Source organism: Postia placenta, assembly GCF_002117355.1.
Source record: "Postia placenta MAD-698-R-SB12 unplaced genomic scaffold POSPLAscaffold_8, whole genome shotgun sequence".
NCBI lineage: Eukaryota > Fungi > Basidiomycota > Agaricomycetes > Polyporales > Adustoporiaceae > Rhodonia > Rhodonia placenta.
In genome coordinates this window covers 850,197-861,128 of record NW_020169839.1, presented here as the reverse complement: position 1 = coordinate 861,128, position 10,932 = coordinate 850,197, and the positions used below count along the sequence as shown (strand labels likewise).

The window sequence follows — 10,932 nt, the reverse complement described above, 5'->3', positions numbered from 1 at the left end:
TCTGTCATTGAGAGATCTATTCGACTTCACCGCAAGGATGCAAAAGAGGGTTGGACATATTTGCAGGATGAAGTTGAGTTGTATGAGCTTCTCGACTTCTCATCTTCAATGCAGAAGATAGTATTGACTGAGTGCTGAGTCTCTGCCAATAGGATATACATGTATTTTCATTTACATATCTTGCTAACATCACATCCTGTTGTGTACATTATTTTGTGGCCAAATCTCCCTCCATTCCCGCATCGCCTCTAATGTCAGGTGTGACTGAATGGTCGTGGGAATAGTCGCCGCCGTGGGAACAGTCGTCGTCGTTTGTAGTCGTTTCGACTGACATCATGCGACTAAACGACAGTCGCACGATCATTCGACGACTCGCACAACACTGGCCGGCGTTCAGTTCGATGATCGCGATGCCTCATCCCTCTGCGTCCGCCACCGATAACCAGGACGGCTTGCCTATCGTGCGACTCGAAGAAGATGCTCGTACCATAGAGTATCTCCTGAGGACTTGCTACTCGGTCAAAGATCCGGTTCTGCCTAAGGACCTCAAGGACGTGAAGGCCGTTCTCGCGGCCGCGCTCAAATACGAGATAGAGCCGGCTATTGTGCTCGCCAAAATGCCCTTATCGACCCGGACCTCATCAAACTCAAACCATTTGGGACCTTCCTTGTCGCATATCACTTCGGCCTGAAGGAGGCAGTGCTCCTCGCAGCGCAACACGCGCTCATGGTTCCCGACCTTACCGACTATCTCGCGGAAGTTTCCCCTTCACCGGAACTGGATGGCATTCACGGAACAGCCATGGTGAGGCTCATGCAGTGGGCCGAAGTGTGCAAGGCGGCAGCAATGATGCTGGTGTTCGACAAATATTGGTGGCAGAATCAGGTTAGGCAGTCGGTATACCGTCTCTGTGCTGCATGCCTACCCTTCAATGCGCGCCGCGGCGACCCTTACGAGGTGTTGCAAATCGATGAGGAGCTTGTCAGTGGAATACTGGGGGACCTACTGAGTGAAATGCCATGCAAACATCCGGATCTTCCAGAGCTCCTCCTATGCCTGACCAGCGGCTCCATATTCAAGCGGTAGTCGGCAAGGTGCAGAAAATGTAGACAGAATATCATGGATGAGTATAGGAAATTTATTGCAATAGTGATCAAGGAAGTAAACACTCGGGTGGATTCGGTCAGGTTAAGCTCCACAATATCATGAAGCATTCAGCTCACAATGTACGACAGATACAGCTGGAATTGGGGTTTTAGGTCACGGACAGCATGCGACTCATGTAGGTGCTTGTCTAAAGGTCAGTTCTCTGTCATTGTCTAGATGTCGGCTGACACAAAAGTAGTAGACACAATTCCTTTTTGCAAAACAGTTCATGTCGTTTAAACACTTCCTCGATACCGGTATTCTTGCGATTCTAATGACTTAGGAGGTACATCAGAACGTGTCCTAATACGCGAGGAAGTCGATCGACGGAATGGCTATCACACAGGGTTCAACTTCTAGATATTTGAAATCGTCCAGAGAACATTGGCTTCGCCCACTCACTGGTAGACAACGCCAAGAGCGAGGCGATAGTGGCATTCGCAATGGCGTGCGATTATTGCAAGATTGAGTGTTCAACAGGTCATCGTCGAGGGCTTATCGTTCAGATGGCAAGGGCTGAAAGCGGGTATAGTACTGTTTGGTCTGCGCTTCGACCATCTCCTGGGTAGATTCCGGAAGATCCTCGACAAACCGCCCTGAGGACTTGTTGATACACATACTTAGGGTGTGCAGGGGTCGTTGACGCTCACCTGGAGAGCCTGCAAACAACGACAACGCAGGAATGACAGTGTTCGGTGGAATCATCGTATTGTCTGCGATCTTCGCGCAGTCCTTGATAATGGTGAATTTACCCTAGCGCATAAAATGGTTGAGACGCGCGACGATTAACAACACAGAGATGTGGACACACAATAACACAGTTCTTCCCTATCTCAACATGATTCCCGATAGTGGCAGCCTCGACGATCGTGTTTGCCCCAATGTGGACGTGGTCGCCGATCTTCATGGGGTAGTAGTTGAAGTTGCCGCGGTAAGTCTTGTATGGCGGTCTAGACGTCGCGCAATCATGTAGCGAGATATGAGGGAGAAGGCTTATGGACGTACCGCATAACACATCCTTCGCCTATGAGACAATACCGCCCGAGCGAGATGACCACCGCATGGCCAGGGCCTGTCCTCCGCAGGTCTCCGCGAATAATTGCGCCGCTGGATATAATAGTCTTGCCGCCGAGGATGATATTCTGGGGACCGGCAATGGTCGCGCGTCGCGAGACTTTGTTCCCAGTGTCCTACGAGCGGATGAACTCAACAGCATTCAGGACGGCCACAGAACTGACGCACCGTCTCAATGTACTCCGCGCGTGTGTAGTAGATGGGCACGTCCATGCATTAACGAAACGTGGTGCTTGGAAGGACAGCCTGCCGTCGTCGTGGTTGAACTGAAAGGCTGAACGCGCGCGGCCGGTGGCGTGACGAGCGCGTCTGCGACGATGCTTTCTTTCCGCCATGTCCTTCGACTGCGCCCAACTCTGTCTGCACGACATCTTCCACATCCTGCATGTGTGAAGCTACTGGCAGAACGAGTCGTTGCTCGACAAGATGCGAGCCGTCTAGCCTCCTACTCTAGGCGGTTTGCCTCCACAAATTCTCAATCTTCGCCAGCATCCAGCGCAGAAAAGACGGAGGTCGTGTCGGAGCCGTCTCCAGTGACGAGCATTCTAGAGACCGCCCCCAAAGACACGACCTACCATGGGCCCCTGACAATGACTTTTCGCCGCCTTAAAATATTCTCACTGTCCTCGCTCTCCCTCACGTTCGCCTTGACGCCCTTCATATTCGTGATCGAGACAACGTCTGCGATCCCTCTTGCGGGCCGCTTTATGCTCGCAGCCGTGGCGATGGCGACAAGCGGCGTATCTACCTTCATGGTGGCGTGGTGCGGCCGGCCGTACGTGACGACGCTTCGATGGCTTGAGCCTGAGGGCGGGGACAAACCTGCTGCCGACGGGGCGCGCGGGCTGGAGATGACGACGTTGACTCTCGCCCTGCACGAGCGCATCACGCGCGTATACGACACCGCGTTCCTGGTGCCTACCAACCGGCAGTTCGCGACCTGGGAGCTGGCGGAGGCGTTCCGACTATCAAGCGAGGAAGTGGCGCTTGCGAAGAGTCAGGGCACGCTGCAGAGGGAAGAGACGATTGCGGAGACGATGACGAAGGAAGGGAATGTCGTCGGTAGGTGGATCGTACAATGGGACGAGAACGGTGCGGGTACTTGCAAAGAAGTGGGCAAGGTCGCGAGGTATGTATTGTCGTCCTGGTGTTACGAACGAGGCTTACCTTCAGCTTTCAGGTACTTCAACGTTCACCAAGACATGCTAGACAGACCTATTCGATAATATAGATTTGAGTAGCGGGTAGTGCTGCTTGTTCTACCTCTAAGATCTTCTATTGGTCTTGCACTAATGGGAAAATTGTGGTCCTCGAACCATGATAATGTTCTATCCTGCCTCTGATACTTAGTAGAGCATAGAATGTAGCCTATGCTACATCACATATATACTTATCAATATCTCTATCTGCGAGTTCAAGGAGCGTGATTTTACTGCCGCCATCAACAGATACCCGACCCCGTGGGGTGAAATCACCGGGACCGCCACCATGATCTCTTCCACGAAATCGAGCATGTTTGACGCCAACCTCGACCAGTGACCGCCATGTCGACAGCGGGGAAGATTGGTGGTGAATACGGGCCTATTCGCGCGGGCATCGACATCGACAAGTTGAATGTGTACTTGACTGAGCATGTGAAGGCTGTCCGGACGCCAGTGGACGTGAAGCAATTCAAGGTGAGCGCCGTCTCACCCTGCACACGAGGGAGGAGATGGTAAACGGCTTGAGTGCTATAGTTTGGACAGGTATGTTATATTGTACTATAAAGCATAGGGCCTAGAGAGGGGCTGAGGACAAGTCTAGTCGAACCCGACGTATTTCTTGACGGCCAAAGGGTATGTCTCATCTTACGTGTATGCACTTTGGGTCGAATTATGCTATGCAGAGGCAAGCGGTTCGTCCTCCGCAAGAAGCCTGCCGGACAATTGCTCTCGACAACTGCCCACCAGATTGAGAGGGAGTTCATTGTCTTGAATGCACTGCATAAGCACAACACGAATTCATCGACGTCCGGGGAAAACAAGGTGCCAATACCGGAACCTCTGATCCTGTGCGAGGATATCGCAGTCATTGGAACACCGTTCTATATCATGGAATTCCTCGAAGGACGGATATTCACGGACGTCAGGATGCCCGAGGTCTCTCCAGAGACACGCCGAGAATGGTGTGTTGCTGTCGCAGTACTTTGCACTCTTGTGGACTAATCGTACACCGCCGATAGCTGGCTCGCGGCGATACGTGCTCTCGCGGCGCTGTCCTCCCTATCCCCAGCAGCGATTGGGTTGTCAAATTTTGGCCCGTCGACGCCCTATTTTCCACGACAAATCAAGTCCCTGACGCGCGTATCTCGCTCGCAGGCGGACGCAGTGGACGTCGAGTCGGGCAAGCCGACGGGCAGCATCCCGCGTTACAACGATCTTATGACGTGGTACGAGAGTAATCTGCCGGACGAGAACAAGACAGGCCTGCGCGTCGTCCACGGGGACTACAAGCTGGACAACATGATCTTCCATCCCACGGAGAACCGCGTGATCGGTATCTTGGATTGGGAGTTATGCACGCTAGGCAGTCCGGTAAGCCTTACGACGGTTTGTAATAATGTAAACTGATTATGGCTATTCGCAGCTTGCAGACCTTGCGAACCTGACGCAGCCGTGGTCAATCGACCCGAAGGTGCTGCCGCCACATATGAAGTCATCAGGGCTTGTCGGCTTCAAGAATAATGCCGAGGCAGCTCCTGTTGAGCTGAAGGTCCTCGAGCGGGAGTACTGTCGGCTCACGAAGCAGCCGTATCCGATCAAGGAGATGAGCTTTGCGCGAAGCTGGATGTTGTTTCGAGTAGGTGTTTGTGTCCCATGTCGGATGCAGAGACTAACGTGAGTCCCGTTATACAGCTTGCCGTTATCGCGCAGGGCGTTGCTGCACGCTATGCGCGAAGGCAGGCGAGCTCCGAGAAGGCTTTTATGTACCGTGATGTATTCCCGCTCCTGGGACACCTTGCGTGGGGTGCGATAGAGGATGCCGAGAAGGAGAAGGCAAGATTGTAACCTGACAATTCTGCTACAGCTTACTGGCAGCTTGCGGGGCTGGACCATAAGGGCATGACTAGCCTCCTTATTTCATTCCGTATATGAATCCAGACAATCTTATTGGTGCATTAGCAGTGTACTTCTGCCCTGTCCTGGCAGTTGACTCAATCCTAGGCGGCGAAGGCTCCTCCGAACATTCACATTATCAATTTTGACGGCTTCAGGTTTGCCGAGGCTGGTGATATAAACGGCCTTATAGTGTGTGCTAGAGCTCCATGGGGCTCGGTTACATTTGTCATGAAAGCTGCTTGAGGGCTTGAGATCCCCCGCATAAAGTACCCTTGCGCTCTCCTGCGTCGCTTGCCATGTATAGGTTTCTGCCGTCTGTCATGGTAAAGATAGGCGCGCAGAAATCTGACATTTTGTCCACGCAGCACAAGCACGTCGACTCATGAAGTACTTGTATCTAATCTGTATACGTATTCCTGAGCGGGACGGTCTCCACATGTCACTGCACACCGTTAGTAATCGGAGCAAGCCGACAAGCATGTAGCAATGCGATAGCAAAGTTGCATTGAAGTCGGCCCGGCTAATGTCGCTGGAGACAGATGGTACCCGAACCTGTAAGCGAATAAGAGAGGTGGAATTACTGCACGATAACGTTAGAAGCGAATGCTATCTGCAAAGGATGTAATAATAAATTGTAGGTAATCGTCAACGAATGTGAGTAGGTAAATATATAAGGGCTAGGTTCCGGAACGTTCCAGATTGCCAGCTCATAACTACGGCGAAAGCCGGGCATGTTACGTAATATTACGCATTCAAATTTTGGAGTGCGCGAAAGCCGAGTGCTTTCTCACCTCTCCTCCCATCCTCCTTCACCATGTTCACCGCTGCCCGTTCTCTTCGTTCCGTTGCCCGCACTGGCAACTATGCCGTATGTGCAGTCGTCGGGGCACAGTATAGGCACAACTAACCTTAATGGACAGGGTCTTCCGCGGTCTATGATCGCGAGGAACATGAACTCGAAAGTCAATGGTGGGTATACGTGTCTTTCAGGTATCCTCTGGGATGCTCAATAGTGGCATATTATTCAGGCCCCGTCGTCGGTATTGACTTGGGTACCACGAACTCTTGCGTCGCTGTCATGGAGGGCAAGACTTCGAAGGTCATCGAGAACTCCGAGGGTGCACGGACAACACCATCTGTCGTTGCTTTCACGAAACATGGCGAACGGCTAGTCGGACTGCCTGCGAAGCGTCAGGCTGTTGTGAACTCGCAAAACACCGTGTTCGCGTTCAAGCGTCTGATCGGTCGGCAATTCGGCGATTCGGAGGTGAAGAAAGACATGGAGCACTGGTAAGCATCCGTGCTTACGCATGACCAAGTATCATACTTATCTCTGGTCAGGCCATTCAAGGTTGTCGCGAAGTCTGACAACCGGCCAGCTGTCGAGGTGGACAACGGGGGCAAGAAGCAACTCTTTGTAAGCTCGCATCATTGTTCAGATACATGCACAGTGGTTGACAGACTTGTAGTCATCAGAAGAGTTGTCGTCCATGGTCCTTGTCAAGATGAGGGAAACTGCGGAACAGTACCTCAACAAGAAAGTAAAGTGAGTCTACACCCTCGGCGCGTGTATATTGCTGCTTGATGTTGATCAATGTTTAGCCACGCTGTCGTCACCGTTCCTGCATACTTCAACGACGCTCAGCGGCAAGCAACAAAGGATGCGGGTCAAATTGCAGGCCTTGACGTATTGCGAGTAATCAATGAGCCGACAGCGGCTGCACTTGCATATGGTCTTGACCGAGCGGACAATGCTGTCATCGCTGTCTACGATCTTGGCGGTGGTACCTTCGATATCTCTATCCTCGAGATGCAGAAGGGTGTGTTCGAGGTCAAATCCACCAATGGTGATACCCACCTTGGTGGTGAGGATTTCGACATTGTTCTTGTTCAACACATCCTAAACGAGTTCAAGAAGGAATCAAACATGGACCTGAGTAGCGACCCCATGGCTATCCAGCGTATCCGTGAGGCTGCTGAGAAGGCGAAGATCGAACTCTCGTCGACGTCCCAGACGGAGATTAATCTGCCGTTCATCACTGCCGATGCTTCCGGACCAAAGCACATCAATCTTAAGATTTTGCGTTCGCAGTTCGAGTCGCTCGTCCAGCCCCTCATCCAGCGCACAGTTGACCCGTGCAAGAAGGCGCTGTCAGATGCCGGTGTAAAGGCCAGCGATATCAACGAGGTCATTCTCGTTGGTGGTATGTCGCGTATGCCTCGCGTAGTCGACACCGTCAAGACGATCTTTGGTCGCGAGCCCAGCAAGGGTGTTAACCCTGACGAGGCTGTCGCCATCGGTGCCTCCATTCAGGGTGGTGTCTTGGCCGGCAATGTCACCGACATCCTCCTCCTCGATGTCACTCCTCTGTCACTCGGTAAGTGCATATGTGATTAATATCGCTCACGGTTTTCTGACCCTGCTCCTCAGGTATCGAGACTCTTGGTGGTATCATGACCAAGCTCATCCAGCGCAACACGACCATCCCGACGAAGAAGACTCAGACGTTCTCGACGGCTGCGGACGGTCAGACTGCCATTGAGGTCAAGGTCTACCAGGGTGAGCGTGAGCTCGTCCGGGACAACAAGCTTCTCGGCAACTTCAACCTCACCGGCATCCCGCCGGCGCCGAAGGGTGTTCCGCAGATTGACATCACGTTCGACATCGACGCTGGTATGGATTTCACTTTCGTAATAATGTAGAATGTGCTAATACACCTTCAGACGGTATTGTTCACGTCAACGCCCGCGACAAAGCGACCAGCAAAGACCAATCGATGACGATTGCGTCGTCCTCCGGTCTCAGCGACAAGGACATCGAGCGCATGGTTTCTGAGTCTGAGCAGTACGCCGAGACGGATAAGGCGCGCAAGCAGGTTATCGAGGAGGCCAACAAGGCTGACTCCGTCTGCTCTGACACTGAGAAGGGTAAGCCCGCATGCAGCTGGTCTGTCACTTGTGTGTTGACTTGTTTCGGTAGCGATGAATGAGTTCAAGGAACAACTCGATGCTACTGAGAAGGAGAAGGTCGCGAAGCTTGTTGCGGAGCTCCGAGAACTCGCTGTAAAGGGCCAGGCCGGTGACGAATCAATTACTGCCGACACCATCAGGGAGAAGGTCAACGAGACCCAGCAGGCGTCGCTCGGCCTCTTCCAGAAGGTCTACGAGAAGCGCAACGCTGAGAACGCGGCGAACGAGTCTGCGTCAGAGAAGAAGGATGAGGAGAAGAAGGATTAAACGTGTTGCGGTCTTCTACCTTCCGTCCTCTTACTGATTGCTGATCCTTGTCTAATCCTCACACGCACTCTCGTCGTCTGCTGTCATGCACTTGCATTTGCTTTGACCTCCTTGTCTCAGCGTCCTCTCGTTACGACCCCCATCATAGAGCATGAAAAGTAATGGTACTCATTTGCTACTTTATGATCACGTTTGCATATTCAGTCCCTCCGTAGTATGTAGTATTGAACAATCGATCACCCCGCTCAGCATTGCTTTCTACCGGACTTTTTCGCGTGATGGGTGTCGTCTTGTGACTTGGGGTGTGTGGACAGAAGTGTGAGGTATGTCAAGTATGACTGATCTCGCCGCAAAGTCTTCAGGGTGTGTTCTAATGACCATGTGCTCCAGATGCCATTGCTGATTCAAGTTCGTAAGCATTTTGTTCGCAAGCAGGTGTGCTGGCAATATTAGCTATCTCCAAACGCATCCTACGGCTTTAATGATCCGGGTGCATAATTCAGTCAAGAGCATAACTAGTACATGTGAAGCATCCTCTACCAATTGCGGTACATTCTATAGGTTCGAAGAATGGGTGAATTACGAAGGTTTGTGATGATACAAAATCGACCGGCGACGTATTGACCGCCAGCGCCTCCACTCGGCACTACACCAGCGGACAGTTTTCAGTTGAGAATAGCATCTTAAAACTCTATGAATCTTTCTGATCTCCAATGCTGTAATGCAATTATTGGCTTACGTGTCTCTACAGCAAAGTCGACGCCTGAAACTAAAATCACGTGGTTAACGCCATTCTTCCTTGAACGCTATGGAACATCTCACTCGTGGTGCTTGTTCCCCCGATTTCACTAGTGGTGCTTATCCCTCCTATCTCACTAGTGGTGATCGTCTGAGGAACAGGGATGGCAGCGATTCCATTCACGGCCGCGAGTAAGAGAATAATCAGGCTGGAGTACATTATGGTGAGTGACGAGCGACCTAGGTTGAGCACTGGCAGACGCATGCATCTTCCTGTCTTTATGGGCGTGCTTTTACATACCCTGCACGGTCCTTAGCGCGGAGGCCGGCCGGCTGAATGTCTTCGTAAGACGGCGGGCCGGTAAAGACAAGGATCAGGACACCCATAACATAGGATTAGAACGTAGATCTGGCATGCCGGACGCTCCTGATGCTCGTGACCTGCTTATTCTGGTCGGAAAAATAAGCCGGCATACCATTCCCTCGTTATTGTGCGTGCCCGAACAGACTTGGCATCTGGCTTCCCGACCAGACGGACTGGGGAAAAGTTGCAATGGAGAGGCGAGCGCTGAAATGTGTGCTCCCCGACGCCAGTAAGCGGTGATCTCGTCGAAAGGTTTGACATATGTGCCTATTGCTCTGGGCATGTTAGACAGTGATGACCGCTCATATTATCCAGATAATCAGAATTCTCAGCGTGCGCGCGAAGGCGGATCGTCGATGCAGGAATTTCTGACCATCCCTGCAGATAACGCCTTCGTAGGTGTTGTCACTTGATGTCGAGACAATACAAGTCGGCCTCGACGGGTACGCCCAAATCGTTGAAAGAGACCGCGGCTAATGATGATTACATACTATGGCAGATGCAGCACTATGAGATTCCGCACATGAATGGACGTGAGTGGCCGCTTTCACCCATTTAATTGCGAATCTGTTGCGACTAGACTTGTTTTGTACTGCTCGGCGCCGTTTCGTCCATCTTCATTCCTGGGACCAATGTCCTTATTATACTTGGTCCTGGGAGCGTACCAAGCAAAAACCAAACAATGTCGCTAATTTGTGCTCTTTAGGATGCTTGGAAGGCGCCGTAACAGCATCACAGGCCGCCTGAATAGGGAGCGCCTCCAAGTCGCGCCATGAGCCATTGACGTTGACCCTTCTCATGCTAGAAGACATCCAAAATAAACTGGGCCGCATCTTCATGACTCATCTTAGCAGATCGCTTAGTTTGGCTCGCCGAGGCTTGGTGATCACGTCATACGATAACGGCGTTAATGGAGAGCGAAACGTCTACGACACCAGGTAGCAATGCCATACAATAGCATCGATGAACACGGACAGCTCATGACTTCCTCGCTCACTTGCTGTGATACTATACGGTAGGCGATGAAATCGTATGCCATATGGAGATGGAGAGATTGACCTGATACCTAAAGTTATCAACCGCGCGAGATGTTGTAGCTGCAGCTATAACACACTTCATATGTCCCAGTTGAAGCCAGGGTCGGTAATTTTCATTCTGTACGTATGACAACAAGCTTACGAGGCTCTACATCTGCGCATAAACAAACAGTGGCTAAGGTGGCAAGGCGAACTCGTCTTTCCCTGGTCTGCGTGCCAGAAAGGCGGAGTTACTGT

The 10,932-nt window shown here is 51.8% G+C and overlaps 6 protein-coding genes across 6 annotated transcripts; 5 read left to right on the top strand and 1 right to left on the bottom strand.

Annotated features, from left to right (window-relative positions):
- Window positions 1–410: 410 nt before the first annotated feature.
- Window positions 411–1,087, top strand: POSPLADRAFT_1145647 (hypothetical protein; the record flags this gene model as incomplete). The annotated part of the gene is made up of 2 exons (XM_024485818.1): window positions 411–483; window positions 552–1,087. The coding sequence occupies 2 exons, from the start codon at window positions 411–413 to the stop codon at window positions 1,085–1,087; spliced, it is 609 nt and encodes a 202-aa protein (XP_024338332.1).
- A 555-nt stretch (window positions 1,088–1,642) lies between these two features.
- POSPLADRAFT_1144149 (hypothetical protein) lies at window positions 1,643–2,434 on the bottom strand (the record flags this gene model as incomplete). Its single annotated transcript, XM_024485661.1, has 5 exons — window positions 1,643–1,743; window positions 1,798–1,900; window positions 1,959–2,097; window positions 2,153–2,337; window positions 2,390–2,434. The coding sequence occupies 5 exons, from the start codon at window positions 2,432–2,434 to the stop codon at window positions 1,643–1,645; spliced, it is 573 nt and encodes a 190-aa protein (XP_024338331.1).
- A 125-nt stretch (window positions 2,435–2,559) lies between these two features.
- On the top strand, window positions 2,560–3,509 carry POSPLADRAFT_1170189 (hypothetical protein). Its single transcript, XM_024488089.1, has 2 exons — window positions 2,560–3,350; window positions 3,402–3,509. The coding sequence occupies exons 1-2, from the start codon at window positions 2,812–2,814 to the stop codon at window positions 3,445–3,447; spliced, it is 585 nt and encodes a 194-aa protein (XP_024338330.1). The 5' UTR covers window positions 2,560–2,811; the 3' UTR covers window positions 3,448–3,509.
- A 256-nt stretch (window positions 3,510–3,765) lies between these two features.
- On the top strand, window positions 3,766–5,268 carry POSPLADRAFT_1057313 (hypothetical protein; the record flags this gene model as incomplete). Its single annotated transcript, XM_024480899.1, has 7 exons — window positions 3,766–3,897; window positions 3,958–3,966; window positions 4,025–4,056; window positions 4,107–4,385; window positions 4,443–4,794; window positions 4,847–5,059; window positions 5,116–5,268. 7 exons carry the CDS (start codon window positions 3,766–3,768, stop codon window positions 5,266–5,268), a joined length of 1,170 nt encoding a protein of 389 aa, XP_024338329.1.
- An 865-nt stretch (window positions 5,269–6,133) lies between these two features.
- Window positions 6,134–8,556, top strand: POSPLADRAFT_1145493 (hypothetical protein; the record flags this gene model as incomplete). Its single annotated transcript, XM_024485810.1, has 9 exons — window positions 6,134–6,187; window positions 6,240–6,288; window positions 6,348–6,609; window positions 6,661–6,736; window positions 6,789–6,865; window positions 6,922–7,697; window positions 7,751–7,993; window positions 8,044–8,247; window positions 8,300–8,556. 9 exons carry the CDS (start codon window positions 6,134–6,136, stop codon window positions 8,554–8,556), a joined length of 1,998 nt encoding a protein of 665 aa, XP_024338328.1.
- Window positions 8,557–9,555: 999 nt separating this feature from the next.
- On the top strand, window positions 9,556–10,534 carry POSPLADRAFT_1040102 (hypothetical protein; the record flags this gene model as incomplete). Its single annotated transcript, XM_024477673.1, has 4 exons — window positions 9,556–9,655; window positions 9,974–10,101; window positions 10,158–10,191; window positions 10,365–10,534. Coding segments are annotated over 2 exons (198 nt in total), but the record flags the coding sequence as incomplete, so codon positions are not given.
- Between the last annotated feature and the right edge of the window lie 398 nt (window positions 10,535–10,932).